This window comes from Channa argus, chromosome 2, assembly GCF_033026475.1.
Source record: "Channa argus isolate prfri chromosome 2, Channa argus male v1.0, whole genome shotgun sequence".
Classification (NCBI taxonomy): Eukaryota; Metazoa; Chordata; class Actinopteri; order Anabantiformes; family Channidae; genus Channa; species Channa argus.
Window position 1 is genome coordinate 25,811,926 of NC_090198.1, and position 22,204 is coordinate 25,834,129.

General features: G+C 42.4%; 1 protein-coding gene and 1 long non-coding RNA gene across 2 annotated transcripts; one reads left to right on the forward strand and one right to left on the reverse strand.

Moving 5' to 3' along the window:
* Positions 1-6,486: 6,486 nt before the first annotated feature.
* rcn1 (reticulocalbin 1, EF-hand calcium binding domain) lies at positions 6,487-12,023 on the reverse strand. The gene is made up of 6 exons (XM_067487521.1): positions 11,556-12,023; positions 10,608-10,801; positions 10,352-10,530; positions 8,486-8,546; positions 7,937-8,136; positions 6,487-7,693 (listed from the first exon to the last, which is right to left on the reverse strand). The coding sequence occupies exons 1-6, from the start codon at positions 11,774-11,776 to the stop codon at positions 7,586-7,588; spliced, it is 963 nt and encodes a 320-aa protein (XP_067343622.1). The 5' UTR covers positions 11,777-12,023; the 3' UTR covers positions 6,487-7,585.
* A 190-nt stretch (positions 12,024-12,213) lies between these two features.
* LOC137105392 (uncharacterized) lies at positions 12,214-18,247 on the forward strand. The gene is made up of 2 exons (XR_010911806.1): positions 12,214-12,729; positions 17,568-18,247. It is a non-coding gene; the product is annotated as an uncharacterized lncRNA (long non-coding RNA).
* The last annotated feature ends 3,957 nt before the right edge of the window (positions 18,248-22,204 follow it).

Consider the following 22,204-nt stretch of genomic DNA (forward strand, 5'->3'; position numbering starts at 1 on the left):
TGAGCCTTTTCAGTCCAGCAGATGGGACTCAAAGTGTTGACTGAAGCCATAATATGAGTTTCAGTTCAGTTTTATTTGTGTCATGCCAGCTCACGCAGGCCTACAAAACATCACATATACATTTCGCCCTGCCTCAGAAGATCTGGTTTTCCCATCGTCGCCTTTCATCCAACACAGAATCTGCATCAACCTTTATTTTCAACCAAATGAGCTTTACTGACCACACATCCTCCATCTCTTGGACATGCAGATTTGCTCACTAGAACATCGGAAAGATCAGACCCTGCCGTTCTGAATACGCCACCCAGCTCCTCATGCAGGCCTAGTGACAGAGCAACCAGCTGCACAATCAAACCCCTCCAGATGCAAAAATGCAGTCGCATGTCTCACTTTTGATCGGCCAAAAGGGAGGCATAACTTCAGTGGTCCCACGATGGTGGAACAATCAACATTCAAAGAACTGTTGAAGACGGAACTCTTTACATCTCATGCCACTTTGCTTTCAATGTCTTCTCCCTGAACTAGCCATTTTGCTTGCTTTGTACCTCATCCGTCAGTTGCCTTGAATTAAACTGTGTACAAAATGACTAAATGTAGATGTGAATTTTCACATATACAGTTGCATCTGGTAAACCTTTATTAAACAAGAGCACAACATTCTTAGGTTATAGACCAAAAAATCGTCGCTCTGCTGTCACTTGCTCTGTGAATAAACGGCTCCCTACCTTCCGTAAACCGCAGCTCAACTCATTCATCCTAAAATACTCATCGGAAAACTTTCATATTACCTCAGCACAAATAGAGGTCACATAGCTCTTTGGATTAATTGTGCCAAATACATGGAAATGTGATGCAAACACGCAAATAGAAGCATGATACATTTAGCTGCTGGCTAGATGTTGACACGTGGAAACCACAGTGCACATTTCCTGAAGCCACTGACCCCCACAGAAACACACACACACTCACACGGTACAGCATGTCTGTTTTTTCAACTGCAGACTTTCACACTTGCCAAACTAACACAGAGTCACGGACGGCTCATTTGAAGTAGTGATTTGAGTTGTTGTCCAATCCACATAATGGCTATGAGGTAGTATCTCTGTGATGTTCGGCTTTTTTTCCCTCTGCTTCTTAATCCAGTGCACTTTGATTAAGAAGTGCTTCTCTTTGTTCTCTCTCTGCAGGGGCCCCGGAAAGCAGAGGAAGATCAGAGGGATGCAGGAGCTGAACATTTTACTCACTCCACTTCACTCTTAACTGAAGAGTGCCGAGGCTGTGTAGACCGTGAAGAGTTCATGCTGTAAACGTCTTCTATCATTACCACCATCATTATCACACACACTCAAAAACACACTGCGCTCGTTGACATTCCTTACTTAAATGGATTGAGAGTTTTTCCTGATTGGAGATGGTAGGAGGGAGGGTATCATCTGATAACACCACAAATGTGCTTATTCCTATTCTATTCACCAATCCACATTAATGCACACACCTAAACATGCTCACACACTCACATGCACACACGCCACCAGATGCCCCCTCAGCTGCACTGCTGGCTGTGTGCCTTATAGGGGTGTCAGCGTGGGTAATCTCAGGTGACGTACACCTGGTAATGCACAGCCCAAGACATCTGTAGGACAGCAGGCCTGCTAGCTTCACAGTCTCCGTATCCATGTGCAACTTGCAAAAGGTTTCTTTTTGAATGCAAGTGCAATATAACATCACTGTCACACTCAAAGTCAACAAACGAGCATGGTTCACTCCGTATAGTCCAGTTCCGGCCTTTACTTTTTCAGGCTTTATATCGAACAATCTGTGGTCTATGAAGGAGTAATGTCATTGCTCCATATGTCATTCAGTAAAATCCCACGTGCATCCAACATCAGCATACATCTCCTGCTGCGATTCTTTGGGCCAAAAAGACTTTATTTAACCTCTGGGAGAAGGAAAGGTCAGTGCACATGTAGTGCACAGAGGCTTCGATGAGCCCCCATGGGATCGTTAACAAGGTCAAGGCTCCAGGGAGGAAACTGAACGGGTTTGCAAGGAGGCCCACATGCAAAAACAATGCTGCACCAACAGGAGGCGCTCTCAGGGGCTGTTCACACGTTCAGTGAAGCATGTTCTTAGTTGTATTCCCAGACAGCAACACCACCCCCCCCCCCCCCTCCCCTTGGGCTAGCTCTCTTGTGCAGAGCTGCTGCTGCACAGTCTGAGGGGCCTAGGGGTTCTTGGGGGCATTCCCTGTGGTATAGAAGGGAGCCTAACGGGCTCCGATGTGTAGGAGCTTTGGGAATGCAGAGGCCTTGGGGGGCCTGGAGCTCAGATGGGGCCTAGAGGGTAAACTTTCTCACTCAGGGAGCAGAGATGGAGCAGATACAGAAATGCAGCGCAGGGAAAACACCTTGAGAGGAGTCTGTCAGATATGCAGGCAGCAGCCGGGAAGGTCCCAGGAGGATACACAGGCACAGAAACACAAACGTCCATGTATATAGACTCTAACCCAAAGCCAATATGTGGGCCAGCAAATAGAGACAGAACAAGCTTTTTGAGTATTCTCCTCTGTCCTCGACCATCCTGCCATCCTGTCTTTCATCTTCTCCTCTTTTCTCCCTCCTGCTGTCTCCTCTGTACCTCTGGAGGATATTAACTCCTAACAGGATTAGATGTGTCTGTATCATGTGAGATACAAGATCACAAACCATCTCGAGCCCCCTGGGGAAGAGTGGAATGGGAGAGATGAAACAAGGCCTCGTCTCCCCGTCCTTTCCCTTCATCCCAAAGGTGTCCAGATGCTGGGACGGGGAGGGGGGGGGGGGAGGGGGGGGGGAACGAGGACCAGAGAAAGGAGGGGGACAAATGTTGACAAATGGAGCGAGAGAGGCATTTGTCCAAAGATATCAGTCTCACCGGGATAGCGTTGTCTCCACCCTCACTGTGATAAAGTCCAAAACAACTCTCCTGTGGGCCACTTTGCTTATCTTTAATTAAAAGTTTCTCTCTGCCTATATCATAGAAGATATGCACTGGCCTGTCAGAAAGAGTGGGCCACTAAAGCTTAGAGGGAGTCATGGAAAGCTGGTTGGAGCCCATTTTCAGTCACTCTGACCTCAGTCTAAAGGGCTCCTATTACTCCAAAAGCTCTTATAATTAGTTACCAACTCACTAGGTTCATGGTTCCTAAATTTAAATGTATGGCTCTTTAAAGTCGCCTCTCTAATTGCGTAGTCATTATTGGCTGATTCCTTATCTACACTGCGTTGATGGGGACGTAAAAAGATGTTGGACGAGCACAAGTACCGTTGTTTAAAAGACACACGGGTTCCACTTGTTCCACCTGGTCACCACTAGGCGGACTAGAGTGCTGCGATGGCACGTGGGAGGGATACAGACATATCATCTCTCTGAGAGCATATGAAAGATTGATGGAATTCCTTCAAGCTTCATTGTCCAGAAGTAGAAACATGCTCTGAATTAGCCTAAAGTCTGTGATACATTCACATTTGTTTTTGGTCAGTAGTTTGTGATGTGATTTGTTTTAGTGTGTCTATTTTTCTCTTTATCGCTGTATAATTCTTTTCAAACGACACAGTAACTATAGTTTTTAGGAGCTTTCAGTTTACAGCCTCACTATTTTCCACTCCTTCAGATGTCATGTTAAAGCCCAGTTTCCATTCAGCTCGGTAAATTTAAAATCATTCATCTTACCAACTCAATACTGAACAGAAATTCTTCTTATTTAACTGGTGTATGTGATATATTATAATGAACAGAAAGGCTGTTAGGGAAGCCTCAGTACAAACAATGTTGTGTGCTACAAATCCCTATAGGGTGGTAGGAACAGATAAAAGACAACAATGAGACAGTGCAGATATTTTCAGATAAAAAATAGGGCATCATGATGATAAGAGCCGGAGGGGAGCCGAGGGGGGACTTGCTGCACTGTACAGTTTGTTCTGCAGGCAGTTTAACTGTAATAGTCATTTAGGGTTGGCTGCAGTTCATTGCTGATATAGAAATGGGAGTCTTCTATGACAAAAACTCTCTGAAAGGACATCGTCAGTGGACAAGGCTGAGTGAAAATTACGCTGGGTAGGAAGGTGAGGCTCATGGTTGTACACTTTAATATGCAACACTTTATGACCCTCTTCTCACCCAGCGGGCCCATTATTGTCAGAGGAGAGGGGCTGATCTACGCAGACACTCATATGAGGACCGTCTGAAGGCATTACCGTACACACACTCTCCCAGTGTGAATGATTAGGAAGCTATCATACACAGGAGGGGCAGGCTGTTATTAAACATGACCACGGGGCAGGATTTACACAGAGTACATGTGCTCCATCTTGCACAGACAAACACACATTTGGTTCTTTCACATCTCTCTGCACTATTAACACACACCCACCTTCACACACACAGTGGCCCACACACACAGATGCACTCTGACACATGACAAACCCCATATGCTATTTGGACGAAGTACTTTGAACTACTTACTGTTTTAGACCTCCCGATTATTCAAATGTATGATGCAAGGCAGACCCAACACGTTTTGGCAAGGCCACAGAGCAATCATTAGATTATCTAATGGGCATTACCCTGACCAAAAATAACTAAAAGCTTCAAATGTCACCACAGGCAACACCTCCATGACTGTTGTTCAGACCAGGAGCTTTTCGTCAGATAAACAAAAAAGGAAGTCATTTTACAAGAGATTTGTTGGATCACACAGTGCAAGTGGAGCCATGCCAGCATTTGGTAACCTGTTTCTGCTAATCTTAGTGAAATATTCATCGCTATTGTCATGTTGCCTTCTCACAAAGTTACTCAAACCTGGAAAATGTAATTTAGTAATTCAAATTAGAGTCAAATTTTTAGAATACTTAAAAAAAGAAGTTTTCCAGACATTTGTGGCCACTGCAGTCGTGCTCTCAGACTGTTTGAAGAAGTTCCTACATTAAAACACTGCCCACACATACATCGCTCTGTCTCTTGTTCCTAATGAGCTTTATCGCATTGGTCCCGCTTGACTTCTCTTGCTAACTGGCACACATATATCCATATGTTCCACATGAGCAAGCAGAGGGGACAGGCTGGGTGGCAGAGCTGCTTTCTCAGTTACATCCGAGAGTTTTACTGCAACAGCCAGCAGCAGCAGCAGCAAGTCAGCTTAACTCCTACTCCAGTGTGTGTGTGTGTGTGTGTGTGTAGACGGCAATCAGTCAGGAGAAGTGTTCTGCTTTTTCCAAATGTTCAATAAGTTAAAAAGTTGACCACTCACTTCCGAGCATTTAAACGGGTTATACCTAACATACAGTAGACACTGGGAATCACAAAAAGTGTTATCAAATCACACAACCAAGACAGAGACTGACTAAGTAGTACTCAAATGCTAGTGAGCAGAGGCAGCATGAGTGTAAATATTTAACAGCAGGAGCTTGCAGAGGACATCACGGGAAACTCTCTGAGCACACGAGTCTGGGCAAGTGTTTAAAGTATCGTGTGTTGTCGGCCAGAGTCCGATTACTGTAAACTCTGAGCGGACAGACAAGTGTTCACCTGTACCCGGGCTCTGTAATGGAAGGGTGGGAGAAAAGAAAAGGAGGAAATTGTTTCATTTAAACATGAGAAGGCCAGTGTGGTAGCTGTTATCCTGAATTATCTACGTGTACATAATTTTTGACAGATGTCATGAATTCTGATTATAACAAAACCTAACTTGAAGTTCTACTTCCAGCTGTGCTTTTACTTTTACTGCATTGTAAGGAGGTATCAGACAACTTTCAGTGTTGCACTATGACCCAGTTTCATGTTGATGCTTCGCTGCTTAACACACGAAATAGGGAATATATTCACTATTTTTATTTATTTATTTATTTTACACAAACTATGGGCATGTGCAGCTTGGATGAGTGGTCAACCAGTGGGGAAAAGTAAGAAAGTACATTTTACTTAAGTACAATTTTGCGGAATTCCAACTGGGGTATTTTCCTTTTCTGCTACTTTACATTTCATGTTAACTACATTTGAAAGTCCAATATTTTGCTTTTACTTCACTACATTTATTTGATACTTGTAGTTACCCTACATCTCATTAATAATAATACAAAATACAGTAAAATCACTTTATTTACCTTATTGTTCTCCAGTGTGAAATTTGAATTCTTATATTCAAAACATAGAACAATCAGAACAGTTTATAAAGGTGTTAAAATACCAGCTGCAACATGAAAATGATGGACACAATAAAGCATAAGTAATTATAGTCCAATAATATCAGTCATAATTCTAAAATGAGCCTTTCTGCATTTTCAGCACTTTCTTTGCAATAATACTTTCCTAACATTTTGAATGCAGTTTTTTTTTACCATATTGTTACTTTAAATGATCCGAGTACATCATCCACCACTGATGTTGACTGTCACTGCAACTGGCAATTTGAAGTAACAAAGCAAAGACAGAAAAAGATGAGATATCAAGGGGTTTTGATGGACATTAATTTACTCAAAAAAAAAAAAAAAAAAAAACCCATCATATACTGTTCATGGTTTGTTCTTTTCATAAGTTGCACCATTTTGTTCAGCCATCATACAAATTGCTCATTAAGCAATACAACAAATGGGATAAAAAAAAACAACAACATAAATTTCTAATGTTCAAAAGAACAGTTTGATACAGACCGATCCGCTACAACATTAGCTGTAGTTTACTGGTTTACAAAGTCATAAGCTTAAAAAAATAAAAATAAAATACAAAATAGGGCACATTTAACATAGATGACCTTAGGGTGATTTAACACAAAGAATGGTGTCATGTAAGGGAAAGGAACATAGAAATTTCTTCTTTCATCTTATGTAATTATAAAATCCAACCTTGTAAACTTGACAATTTGTTCACAGGCTACACTAAAACCGAAAAGGTGCAAAAAACATGCCATTAAACATCATTTAGTTAACAACCCTTACAGCATTTCAGTAATGAAAAGATCATTAAAATTATTTGGCAAGAAAAAAAATGTAAACAAAGAAACAAAATGTGTCTTAAGTTTAAAAACAGTCTATTAGAACACTGTACTCCTGTCCGAACCTAGTTTAGAAGATATTTGATAAATAAATAAAATCAGCGGCGACGTTCTGAGCTATGGTTTCACATTAACATCTCTATCCAAACTGTTCCTTTATTCGAGCATTGGATTTATAAAGGATCTGTATCTCTACGCAGATCTCTGAGGCAGCAAAGCCGGACATGCGGCTGGAAGGCACCTTAGATAAAAAATACGTCCTCTGGATCTGGCTTTGCTCCTGAATGTCAGAAACAGAACCATCGGTATAAACACTGAGACTGATCCATAGTGTTAGTGGTAGGACCGACCCTTATCCCTCTTTTTGCTCGGTATTTACAGTGTTGGCTTAGAATCCAACACACGGACGTGTCCCAGGATTATGAGGAAAAGATGGGGCGGTGTTAGGAGGAGGTCTTGGAGTTTGTGATTCTGTTTTTGAAGATGTTCAACAACCCTCCTCAAAACACACACGCGCACACACACACACACGCACGCACAAACACACAGACAGAAAACTCAGAGTTCGTCATGGTTCCTGGTGAGGTCTTCTCCGTAGTTGGTGGCTTGACTTCCAACAAACATGTTCCAGTTCTCAAGGATCTCTTCTTTGGTCAGCATCTGGTCCTGAGACGTGAAGACAAGGGATAAACATTAGAGTCAGGCTACATTAAAAATGTGGAAAGGCAGATACACTTTTGGAAATCAGGAAACAGGCAGAAACGGTGGAGCATTCTGCTGGAAACAAGCGGGGAACCTGAGCAGACATTTAAACGAGGCTGAATGACTTTTCGAAAAGGAGCAGCACGTCCAGCAGAAACAGTGAGATCAGGACCTTTAGCACACTGATGGAGCTCACACATGCTGTACCTTGTCCTGGTCAGACTCATAAACCAGATGTCTAGCCTCGGCTTGGGCATGGTCGTAGTCTTGGGGCATGATCCAGTGTCGGATCTCTTCCTGGTCCATCTTGCCATCTTTATTCAAGTCGCGGAAGTCAGAAAACTGTTCTCTCTCAGTCTTGACCCAGTCGGGCTCTGGACCTCCATCTTCATGAGCAAACATGTCCGCTGAAACAACAGAGAGCCGTGATGTTAACACAGGAGGGGGTCACAAATCAGAACAACTGCATTTGAAAATTACAGTTTTAAGTTGATGTTTGCGAGTCAAAACCAGTAAACAGTTTGGCACAGGGGGCACAACTGAGCCAGCGCAATCATCTTAGTCATTTGAGTAGCTTATGATGAGGAAAATGTCAGAAGGCTACAGCCATCACGGAGTTCTCTGGATGCTAGGCATTAAGCCAGTTATCATTATTTTATGATAGGTTTTGCCTTTAAAAGCATATTGCTAAACCTTTTGTGTTACTGTATTTTTGTTAGCTTATTTAAAATGTATTTCATTTCATTTGTTACTCACCAATGTACTCATCCTCATCCACATGCCCGTCACTGTTCTTATCAATGTCCTCCAGGGTTTCCTACATTCAGAGCAAATGAAATACGTCATTGAAGGGACGCACAAGGGACGACAATAGCAGAACTACCTCACAAATGTGTCCCGAGTGAACGTCTGAGGGCAAGCTCACATTGTGGCCTGGCAGACCGACAATAGAGGACTGCCTGCATATAAGCCAAACGGCTTCACAGTCAAAGATGAGAAAAAAAAAAGATGAATTTTAAGATGACTGTCATACATCTCTCATGTCCTGGATTTAACAGTTTGTGAATTTGACAACACATTACCTTATTTTACTTATTGTTACTTGTTGTGTGTGCTGATCATTAGTTAACAACTTACACTAACAGCAGCAGCAGCGCATCTGGGCACAACGCATGCATGGAGCTACAGAGAACTAATTTACTGTATGGTTACTGCAAGTAAAACGCCCACTGTGAACCCATCTGAATGATCCATGGCTCTGTAGTTTCTATAAGTCGATACATGACTAATAACATGCAAGAGCATCCATCCACGTCAGACTATTAGGATTAGGATTAGGATTTTAGATTAAGAATGGTACACAGTGAACACACGGTTCACTCCCTAAGGGCGACTTTAATAATTGTATCTTTTTACTACTCATTACATCCTAGGGTTCTACTTGGGGCAGTATATGTTTATAAATGGCAAAAAAAAAAAAAAAACCCACCTCCCTCTGCCTTCGCTATAGTACTTCTGTGATTCTAGCCCAAAAAGTGCCTCCAGCTGATGTCATCAAAGTTTCAAATGGTGAGGTGTTTTTTTTGGTTGTTATTGTTTTCAGCTAATACCAGACATTTTAATGTAAGGAAGACAAACTATAAGCGTAGGAAGCAAAGTGAAAATCAGTGAAGTCGGCCTTTGACACTGCTGCGTGTGCACCTGCAAACTACAGAACTACTGGACAGTGAACTGACAGATAATTACTTAAACTGATGCTTTTTCTTAAATGTACTCCGGTGAAGCTCCCTGGCCTCTGAAAACAGATAGTTGCAACAGATGCAGACATCAGCAGATAAATGGGCGAAGCCTTACATTTGAACAGAGTGCTCTATTGTGTGAATGAGGGTGTAAGTGTACAGTTTGCACTCAGTGAGCTGACTTCATGTTTCTACCAAGCTCCATTAGGCATTTGTCCTGCTAGTCCACAGTCATGTCCTTTCTAAAGCTGGAGAGTGTCTCTCTCTTAAATGACAACATACACCATCCACTGACTATCAATGGACAATTGTGTGAAAGGCCTGCATTATAAAAAAAAGAATCTTATCTTTTTCTGTTGTGAGAAACAAAGCCACTTATTAGCTTTAGCCGGATTCGCCGCAATCAGTGAAGACGCCAGTGGATGAACTGATACAAGGTGACATCATAAAACTGAGCGCTTAATAATTAACTTTGTGAAATGGGTAGTACAACTTTAATGAACACACCAGCGCCAGTGCACCACTGCTTGCATTTGCAATGCAACTGTTTTCCTAAGCCAATATATATTTAAAGATCGAGACTTAAATGGGACAGCCGGTCCCTCCCACTGGACCTGTTCCAGAAAAATATAGAAACTCAATCATTTCCAGGCAGAGTTAAAATTTCATTAGGGAGTAATCCAAATGTGACACGTTTATCCAACAGCCCCCTCTGATTAAACACATGGAAGAGAAACTCAAACCTGTTCCTGGGAGTAATTAAGGATTCTTCAGGGGGCAGACTAACAACTAAACTCTGAACTAAATCTAAACTAAATCTAAACATGTGTGGTTAGTGTACCCTCACGACAAACAGCATTACCCTGTAGTCACACAAGCTTACCAGAACCACAATGTCCTTCATGTGCTCAAACTCCTCAGGGTGGAGGAAGGCTGTGAATTCTTCCCTGTCTGCCGAAAGGTCCCCGTTCAGATCAGCTGTTTTGAACCTCCTCTCGTCTCGAGGAAGCATCTTCTTGAAGCTGAACTGGTCTGTAGCATCTTCAAACTCCTCCGGATTGGCTGAGAGGGTGAATTAAAAGCTACGGTGTAAAAACAGCCATGTTATACTTAAATACTGTGATTAACAGTATTCCTACCGAGGTAGTATCCATACGTGGCTTGCTTGTACTCATCCCAGGAAATCTTGTTGTTTTTGTTCAGGTCATAATCCGTCCACACCTTAGCCACATTCTCATATACGTAACGCTTCTGTACACGTTTTATCCAAGCCTTGAGTTCATCTGTGGTGATGTAGCCATCTGCATTGCTGTCTATCCGGTCCACGATTTTACTGTGTGAGGCAAGGCCAGAACAAAAGAAAACCCCTGTTAGATATTTTATTAATGGGTAAACTTTTTCACCGCTGACCTAGAGGGCAGGCCAACGAAATATCTTTTTGGTTGTACTATTTTTGCCATAAGGGACGTGGCTTCAGTGGTACTACTCTAGTAGGAGGGGCTGGCAAAGCCATTTTAGTAAAAAATGCAGTGTAGCTGTGGTATATTCTTAGACCTGTGTTGCCACGTTGTGATGTTACATGGGGTCCTCCCACTCTCAGCGCCCCCCAAGGAAATGAGTTTCCCTTGAAAGGAAAGCCCGTTTGGCCAACGCGTGTTAGTTACATGGTGCCAACTTGTCATCCACGCAGTGGCGAGAGAAAAAAAAAAAACACTTGGACGCGCACAAACAGAACCACGTAGCGCACGACGCGTTTGCGTAAGAGAGGCACAGTATGAAGACGTCCTACTGACACACAACTAGAACTTCCCCAACCTACAAATGGATCAGTAATGATGATCTGTAATTAAGATTCTAGGAGGGCAAAACAACTTTATATGAATGTCTGTGAATGCAATAACACGCGTTTTTTATTCTAGACCACAGGTCAAAGCATCTTTCTTTTGAACTTTTATTCTACACAGCAGGATAAGTTGCACCCATCAGCAGACCAAGTGCAATATTTACAAGAAGAAACGAATCAGGGATGAAAGATCCAGATTTCCATATCAGTTCATGTGTAAAGCGCACTGCTGCGGTTCCCTTACCCAAGCCTGTGCTTGCTCTCCTCGGGGCTGAGCTGATCAAATGTTTTGGCCTCCTCTGTGCCCAGAAAGGCCTCATGGTCGTACTGGAAGCTTTTATTGTCTTCGTGGGCTTGGCTGCTCAGCTGCGGCTCATGATGAACTCTCTCTTTTCTCAGCGTTGGCTTCCCGTGGCACGCAACAGCGCACAGAAGCACAACGCACGCGAAGCCGAAGACGTCCATCAGTCTTGGGAGGAAGCTGGGTTTCAGTCCACAACAGCTCCTTATAGACAGGCCTACAATGACACCAGAATGCACAATAAGCTGGCGGCTTTCACTGGCGGTGCCGAAACACGCTAAGCCTTCGTCTGATCTTTCAGCAGCGGTGTGCAACAATGTAGCAGCAGCCAACCAGCAACTTTACAAAGACCAACAGGGACTGCAGACAGGTCCAGAGGAGAACACCTACAGTCCACCTCGCTCACACACAGTTGTGAGAAATCCTGTCCCTTTTCCAGAGGACGGGATGCAACCAAACCGGGATTTCCTGCCGCCTTACGCACACCCATTAGCAAAGAGCGTTGCTGTCACGGCCCCGCCTCCTCCAGTGAATGGATCCCTGCGATTGGTCCGCAGGATGTCTGTAATACAAGAGGGACTGAGGCGCCACGTTGCAAGCTGACAAACTCGACTCACCGTGGAGACACCGTGAGTCAATTTGAAAGCACCAAAAGGCTTAAAGTGAAAACACAAGAATTGTTCTCACACCTGCAGAGCTAATACGTGTCCACAGCGTGTCCAACTGTACCAACAATTTACTCGCCACAACAGTGTGTGTGTGTCCAACATACATTACAGGTGTGATGACGTGTGGGATATAACGTTTGTACACAAATATCCCACCCTGTGGAGTGCTGTGTCTGATGTTAGTAACAAACCCTGTGCTGAAGACTGGGACCCCTGAAATTCCCTATTGTCCCTCAGCCTGGACGGTGTCTTTGTTGTGTTTGCTGCTGGTCTTACAGAGAAATTGTTAAATCTCTCATCATGCACTAATTGTAGGACACTAAATGCACCATCAGAGTGAAGGTAAGGTTCACCTGCTGAACAAAGCTGCTCAATCACTGCACACTTTTGGATGAGAGATGAAACATCTTCAAGAACTGCAAGCAAGTCCAGTTGCCAGTGGACAGCAGGTTTGTGATGGTCTTTCATTTGTCTTTTAGTGGCTGGAAGAAAATGATTAGGATTCAGAGAGAGTCCATAAAAAGTGAGAGCTGTGTAGTTTTTCTTTTTTGCTGAAGGGACACTTGCCTATATAGTTTAGGGTGGAGCACCAGGGTTTTGGAACGTTCTTTTCACCCTAGCTTTTTAAGTGCCCGCAGTCTGGATTATCTTCATCGTCTATTCTGCTGACCTCCATTGTTGTCCTCTTCTTTTTATTAAATGTTTCAACCAAACGTTTAGGAATGAAGATACATGTCACATAGTGGATGGAGAGGTTTGTTTGGTTGATGAGCTTTGAAAGCTTCCAGGCAAAAACAACACAGGTCAGACGAATTAAGCTAATGAAGTTGCAACTTTGGCTGCTCATGGTGTGTATAAGGTTCAGATAATCTTTTTTTTGAAACCCATCACTTCCATTAAGGGTATTAAAAATCAGTTAATGTGACAAAACAGTTTCAGTGTCCAACTGGGCAACTGAAAAAAAAAAGCCACTATGAAAAACTCTTAATCCAACCTTTAAGTAGGTCCGTTTTTTGGCCAGGACTCGACCTACAGTACCTTTATTTAGCAATCCCTATTGGCTCACACTACCTCTTAAGTTTGATTTCAGTTCAGATATTTTTGTGGAAGGAGGCTTTTACAGATTGAAAAAAGAGGGAAAGAGAGCATCAGGTTTTGAACTCTATCCTGAGTTGTGGTATTAAACGGGAATAAAGAAAAAAAGGCACAGTTCAGCAACGACGTCTGTGCAAAGCGCTTTTCGGCAAATGAAAAGTTTCCGCCGGCACATGGGGCACACTGAAAGTCAGAGTGACAGTGTGAAGGTGGTCTGTTTTTGTTAAGTCCCTTCTTGCGACGTAATGTTTTGGGAAAGACGGAGGGAGTTTGCGTGGGGAGGGGGTCCAATCACATTTACATGAGGAAGACCAGAAGAATCGCATTACTCTGATGCATCTCAACATGCTGTAATATGGAGAAGCAGACTATGTACCCTGGACACAACTTGCTGACACTGCCATGCCCAATTCTCCTTTGTGGGCAGGAGAAACATGTATTTTGCCATTCATCATTAGCATAATAAGCCAGCACATGGCACTTTGCTATTTTGCATAAATAGTACACCCCAGTTTATGATTATAAAGGAGGCCTGGGGGCTAACTAGCCTCTTTATTCAATTAATGAATAGTTAATGTATTTAAATTAGTCCTGCTTGGTCAATTTGAATCAGTGGGTTGTGCAGACATGAAGAAACACGAATGTGCATTTCCAGTGAGATACGTCTCTGAAATGCACAACAATGTATAGACCAAAGTAAACCTGGGCTTTTTCGAAGAAAACACTTATTCTGCACGAAGTTGTATGTCGCGTTAGCTGCGGTGCTAATCTCACCAGGATAACGATTTCTACAATGTAATATTTCAAGGCCGGACAGTCGTGGCAGTTTCCCTGGTTATTGAGACCTTAGGATTAATTTCAAGTAATGGTGGCATGGCTGAACAACTGCAGCCATGTTGGAAGAGTAACGTAGATTGGAATAGTGGCTTTCAACATGAATATTTCACTGGGGAATAGGGAGGAGAGGGGAGGGGGCTGCAGCTACAGGGATGTTCAGTTAACCATGAGATTACACACACACTGCAGAAGGCATTTGGTTAATGTAATTAAGAAAACCCTATGGTGGGAGACACAGAGCATTAGTGTCCAGGGTGTACAGTTCTGCCGTGGCCTCGTCAAGCCTCCGACTGTATTTATCTAATACATTAATTAAATTGGTGTATTGACCTGAAGGTATGTGAGCCAACAACATTTATTTCAGGCATTCGACCACCTAAATGTGAAGAGTGTGGTCTGCTCTGTACTGCTGTCAGTCAGCTGCAGCTCAGGGTTGAGCTTATTCACATTTTGTTTCGCTACATTTTTGAGCCACAAATTTAAGGCAGAAACGAATCAATTCTTTTTTTAATGTTGAATGAGAAGCCAAATAGACGATTGATCTGAGACACACAAATCAAAGTTCATTTGACCCTGAATTCTCTAATTTGCTCAATCATTTTTAAATTCGGCTGCAACAATTAGTCAGTTAATCAATTAGTGGATTGAAATGTATTCATTTTTAATTTGCAAGTATTATACATGATAATACATTTGTCATTTTTAAAACAAAACTACCCAACATTTGTTAGCTCCAGCTTTTTTTTTTGTTTGTTTACAATGTTCTTTGTATACCTTATATTTTACTATAATTTTACCAAAATTTTTATATTTTCTGACATTTTATGCACCAAACTATAAGAGGTAATAAAATCACTGACACGAAAAAATAGGAGATTTAAAATGTATAAAAACCACAGACGCAATTAAACCCAATAATGTACAAAACCACAGATAAATGCATGAAGTACTAAAAGGAAATAAAAATCAAGTGACCAATTTAAAACTAATACAATGATAAAATAAATGAGCTGCTCATTCTAAATACAAAATGTACCATTAAAATACTGCAAGACAGAAAAGAAAACACAGACCAATAATTACATAGGAATACATAAATAGATGAATAAATAACTAAATATGGTGTCTTACTGCTCCACTAAATGAAATGCCTGCGTAAAAAGGTGTGTTTTGTTATCTGATTTAAAAGGCATGAAATCTGGGGCCAGACACAGTTGTAGTGGAAGATTGTTCCAGGGAGTAGGTGCTACTACAGAGAAAGCACGGTCAGCCCATCTCTTGTATCCGGTGCGAGGGACGGCCAGTAGGCTCTGCTCCTGTAAGCGCCATGGTCCAGATTGACTGTAAGGTGGAGCAAGACCTTTCAGTGCTTTAAAATCCAAAATTGAAATCTTGAGCCTGGATTTGACTGGTAGCCAATAGAGAGAAGATAAAACCGGGGTAATATGTTGATGACTCAGAGTATTTGTTAGAAAACATGCTGCAGCCGTCTGTACCATCTGCAGACGCACTAATGATGAAACGGTAGTTCTAGAAACGTCCTACAACTCACACTACTTGTCAGGACAATGAAGTCCATGTTAGCAACGTATATGTGTTTTTATTTTCTAAAGCTTTGCGTTTTCCCAGGAGCTCAGTGACTTTAATGCTTTTGAAAGTTTGGAACTAACAGGACTCTTTGTAGAGATGGCAGCTGAAGGAAAGTGTGTAACCACGATCGCTGGATCCTGATCAGAGACCAAGAATGGTCAGAGCTCAATAAGTCCTCTGCAGAGATGGTAGAACCCGCTGGAACATTTACACATGGAACAGACCTTCATATCAGACAGACTGGATGGAAGCGACATTCAGTAAAGGTGTATGCCATCACAACTACCAACACGAGGAAAAACATTCTGTGGTGTGAGGAGCCCGGAATTGAAATCTATGAACAGACATTCAAAAACTATGCCCTCAAGACACCAAGGCACTGTGGTGGCAGCATCATACTCTGGAGGAGCTGCACTGAGGTCCTTGAAAGAACTTGCTCCTGTGCAGCAATTCCCGTCTGGCCACGAAAATGACCTGAAGCAAGGCGAGGATGATGTTGGAGGAGCAGTTGAACCTGTAGTTCTAGTACTTGATTCTGAATAAATTGGAAGAAAGTGAAGGTCTCTGAATACAGTCTAAAGCCACAATCCCTCTTTATTTACTTCTTTCTGTTTCACCAAACAACTTAAAGGTGTTTTGCTACTGCTTTGCTTCCCTCCATTTTTTTTAAAGCAAATTGTTTGGGTTTGCACTGTGTATAGAGGATTTCCGTGCACTATGCCAGTGAATGCATTTCACTCACTGTCGCCTACAGTTTTCCATCGGGCTATAGGTTAGGTGGAGAAGTGGAATATTGATTTGACTGAACAATAACAGGGAATATAGAGTCTCTCATCGAACAATTACACTCCACAATTTCCCTCTCCCTTGTGAATTTTCATAGTCATAATAACTCACCGCCCCTACTATTCTGGATAGATTAATAAACTTCTCATTGCTGCCACGCAGGAGAAAAGAAACCTTTGCTCTGTTTAATGACAACTGTAAAGTGGAAGCAATCATGGGATGCCTCCCATGACATTTCCCCCGTTCCTGTCCGCTCCACTTATCTTAGACAAATGGCCGTGCCAGGCCACTATCGAGATGAAGCGTTTTCCCCGAGTCATTACGTCTGTCACCGGGGCCATTTCCATATTGAAAAATCTGAAACAATAAACGACGCCTGAGCCTTTAATAACTGTGAAGGAATCATATTTGGAAAATTGCATTGAAGCAATAACCTTTTCTCCCTGTAATTAGATGACAGAGAGGTCCTGGTTTTAATTAAGTCAGCAATTTATAGCTGCACAGCCATACCTCAGTGTGCTGATTAGTATAGGAGGGATCACAGAACAGCGTTGCCTCAATTTGAACAGATTTGATCTAGTAATTACTGTGTTATATGGCAAAGGCCGCAGCCAGTCTCAGACTCAAGACTCCGTCGCTGCAGTTCTCCATGACGCATGGCCCTTCCCATCGTTACTCGAGCTGCAAATATGTGGCGAGCAAGTGTCTGTCTGAATAGGTCTTCAAAAGGGGGTCATCAACTGAGGGAAAAAAAATGTTATGAGGAGCCGTATTAAGGTGGAATTGTGAATGTGGGGTGCTGTGTGTATGAGGGGGGCATTTGTTTTTGGCGCGGCTTCATTTAATGCCACATCTTAATTGATCCGCTTGGTCACTGTTAAACGTTAACATTTGCACGAGGGGGCAGAGCGGTTAGGGATGCAGTTTTAGTGCTGTGTTAATAAACATGGCAATTTACTGTCAATTTATGTCCTGACAGGTCGTAATGAAGACCATGAAAAGAAGATTAGCTGGAGCTGTTATAGCAGACCGCCTGGGGACCGTCATCATGAGACTGTAGGGACCAGCGCTTGTTGTGTGAGCTGGCGCCCTCCGGCTTTCTGTAGCCGTGCTCGTGAGTGACATTAATGGTGCCGTTTTAGGAGAAGATTGGTAAATTTGTGTTCTCTCTTCTGGGAATCTGACATTTATCACATTGTACAGACACGCATCTATAGGCGATCAGAACAATAGCACGTCTCAGCCCCTTTGACACATCATTAGTGGCATCAAACAGATGCCTGTGATCTGTGCTGCTAATTTCATTAGCCTCTCCAGCTAACCATGCCCACATCTTCACGGTGGGGTTAAAGCCTTTGTATGACAGATGGTAAAAGTATTGCATTGTGTATTTCTATTTCTGCTCAGTGCTTGTTTGATTTGATGCAATAACTAGTGCTTACAACATTTGTCCCTTCATAATAAGGTAAACATAATAAAACGTGTGGTATTGAGCATACTGCCACATTTAAAAGGGAGATTTGTGCTGGATTTTAGAAGGATTTTGACAAAATAGGCACAAAAGTTAAGATACTCTGTGGGACTCGTGTTGCACGTTTCCTCTCATTTCTTGTCAGCTCTCTAACATCCCTAATAAACACCTAATGTTGCAGAACATTTTTTTAAAAAAGCAGGTTTTTATTGAAGAGGAGGCGAACACACCTGGTAGAGCTCTGATAAACGGTGCAAGGAGACTCCTGCAGGACGTCTCCCAGTCTAGCATGCAAATACCAGAGGCCTAATGGGGGAATGGGGTTAATTAATCCTAGAGGACATCTGAGATGGCAAAGAGGGGCTCCTCAGCCCCCTAGATCTTCCCTCCATAAAGGTCATACTTCACAATAAGAGAACAGTGCATGTGTTGCCCCTCTGAGTACTCCTCATCCCCTCCCTCAAAACATCCAATTTGGCCTCCGCCTTTCAATCAGCATAACTATATTGCCTGAGAACTAACCCTGGAACACACTGAGACATTAAGTGCTAATACTAAATGCTATCCCCGGGCTCTGAATCATCCACAGATCTGTGACAAACACCCTCAGAGGTGATGGAGTCTGGTGCTAAATGTCCGCCCCTGGCTGAACATCATTTGTGTGCTGATGCTAGCTGCTATCCTCCAGGCCTCGTCTGCGTGACTGTGGCCTCTGATTTATAGGTCAATTTTTGTGCGACATTTTTCCTCTGGTCCCACTTTCTAGTCAGTTGGAATCTCGACACTTTCTTACACTTTCTTTACACCTCCTCTGCACCGTGGCACATTTGTGAGACACTGCAAGTGTGTGCATGCACCACAAATGAGGTTTCCAGGCTTTGCAGTGTTGCTGCAGACTCTTTTTTTGTGGCAGAGAGAGATTGTCTCTGTAGTCTAATCACCCCAATTCTTTTAAGCGTCGCATTGGAACGAACATTTAACCATTGCAACACAGGAACTCACAAATTAAATAGCATTTTCTCTCTTATCACCAACACCTGCAAACTCTTCCTCTGACTTGCTTCTCTGCTCCTCCATCTAGCAGACAGGGTGGTGGAGCAGTTTTGGCTACAGAAAGAGTTTCTCCCCTGGGCTGCAGCATGGCTCCTGTCCCCTTCTCTCCCTGCAGCTGGAGCTACCAAAGCCAGATGCTACATAGCTCCACCACCCTCTGTCCCCCCTTTCTCTCTTCCAGGAGGATGGTGCCCAGAGAGGAAGATGACAAACGCCTCTGCCTCCTCTTACTGACGGATTTGGACGACCTGACTCCAGCCCCGCACTGTTCCAACCGCCAGCACAAGATGTTGACTTAATGGAAGGGGGTTGGCTGAGGATGGGCCCATATGTGTTTGTATTGGGAAAATATGGCAGGGCGGTGTGTCTGTGTATCTCTGTGTATCTGTGTATTCAATGGGATTGCGCATGTGTGTCTGCGTGTGTCTTTTCACCTAGACCAGACTGCCTACATCCATCATGCCATGGCGCGCTGGCAGAGAGTGGGACTCAGACAGCTTCACTAACACACGGTCAGTTAAATTGCCTGTTAAATTGTCCTGGTACGTAGCTGTCTTAGGTGTAGATAAAAACACTGCACTTAAAGCCTGCACTTAAAGGCAGAAATTGTCAAGTAAATGCCAGCCTCCCTCCATGCATAGAGAGGGAGAGAGAGTTAGACGGGGAGATCCTCTGAGGGAAACACATTTCCATTACAAGACAAAATAGTGCAGCACACTAAGGGGAATTTATGTTGGTGTCTATTATATTTACCACAACTGTTATCTAAGCCTCATTTCTCAAGGTAAAATCTAAGTAATCAAGCATAAGATTGTATCCAAATTCGGATATTTTGACGCACAGGGCAATATAGTATACGTTGTAATGTCTAAAACCATCATTCAACTTATTTGCAAAGTTGTTTCAGAAACCCAAATATCGGACGTAGGAGCTCCAGCCCCTCCTTGATCAATGGGTTAAATTATGCATGAGCAGCAAAACCTTAATACCTCTTCATCAACCTTTACCGTGCTCCCTTAATGATTAAAACAATGGTCTCATTCCAATACGTTTGACATTTCTCTTCATGCAACCAGATGGAAAATTAAGTCTCATTGTTTTACCATTACTGGGATATTAAGAATAATTGTGTGCTCCCTTCTCGTGTATCTGGAGCAGAAAGCTCTTGGGAGCTGCTCCCCTGTAATCAGTGATGTAAAGACAAAGGTGGCTTAGTTACAGCTCTGGTCAGGGTTCATAAGAAAATCAATTATACTTTATACTGAAACACTACCTTATAATATGAATGTGAGGCATCAAAGCAACCTCACATGAATTTAGATTTTAACGATGTATCAGTTTTGTTCGAATGGTAGTAATGTAGATGGCTAACTAAACTCAGCACTTCTTGTAATGAACTTAGTCAAAATATTTTATTTTTACTGGAAACCACAAAGTTTTATAGGCTTTGATTGGACCATTCTTTAGGACAAACTGCACCTTTGCATTCAGATTAATTTTTAAACACTAATTGTTATTAATTTACACCACTTGTATGTTAACACTTCTTGAGATGACTAATTTTTTCATAACTAATAAAAATGAAGATTCATGTACATTACTAACATTGCTAACAACAATAAGATGTTGAATCTAATGACACACACACACACACAAACACACAGGTCTGTCATCTTCTGTAAAGTATTCACAGATATTCACCGTAAATTAAGATTTCCATTTTTTCTTGAACATATCAATAATTTAGAGATAATGTCTGATACCATATGTGGAGAGACACTCCAATAAGTGGCTTTTTTCTGCACTTTGAGACACTGCGTGAGTAGATGAATGCATGTAGTCTGTCACCATATTTATGTTGAGATACAGGGGAACTACATACATACATTTACTGCATCAATGACCACTGTGTGACAGTGACATTTAAATTATCAATATGTGTCAGCAGCCATTAAGATGTTAATGTTTGCGTGGAGATTTGTATTTAACAGCCAACATAGAGAAAACCTTATGTATAATAACATCAGATGTAATATTATTTACTTTATGAAGATGCATTTGTTGTCACACCTTGTTTATTATCATTTGTGGTGTGAAAACCCATATACTTAGTAATAACATATTCGATTTTGTTTTTACAACCAGGACACACCAATGTGTAAGCCTACTTTGAATAATTCATTTGACTTAAGTGGATGATTAAAGTGGGATTAAAGTGGGGGTCACTTTGTCCTCTGAGTGCTCCCACAAGCTCACAAATAAACCAGTGTTTGAATTTAATGGAACTAGGCGTCTATAATGTTCACAATACCAGAACTTAAAGCAATGTTCTGCAGCTCACCTGCAGAGCCAGCAGTGTTGCATTGTTCAGCAGTGTGCACATTAACCCAGCAGCATGTTTCAACATTAAAATTACACAACAGCCTCAGAGGTGATGTTGCGTTCAGCCCTGTAGCTCTGTAGTTCGGCGCTAGGGGGCAGAAAAGCTCCACAAGTGGCGAAGCTGGAGCGCGGGGGGACTGAGCGCTGCAGCAACACACAGGAGAAATATTCGGCTGGTCTGTAAGACTGAGACCCAGCTTCCCATTAAGTTCTTAGGTTTAAATTACTTTTATTTGAAGGCTTTCCAAACTTTGGCCACTTTTGTTCTGTTTGTCTGTTGTCAGCCTGCCTGATTTAAGTGTAATATTGAATATTCAAACAACTAGCAGTATATTATATCTGTAATAACTGTCATAATATTCCATATTCCATAAAGGTATACCCACGGCTTATAGTCAAAGTAAAATTATCGCGTTGCGCGTTAAGAGTTGGGCACATCCTCGGATACACATCTTGATGTGTTTGCCTGCTTCTCAGACAAAGGAAGATGGTGATGATGGAGTTTTCCCACTTTGAGTGTTTTACTTTAGATCCACAGGAAAACGTTCTCCCTCCCTCTGTCGCCTCTCAGGACTACGTCTTGACTCTTTTCCAAGTTTGCCATTTGTTCAAGGAGATGTGGCGAGGCCAAAGTGCACACTCCTTTGGGAACTTTGCGAGATTTTCTTATTCATTTATTTAAATTGTCAACGTTGGCCACAGTGCAGCTA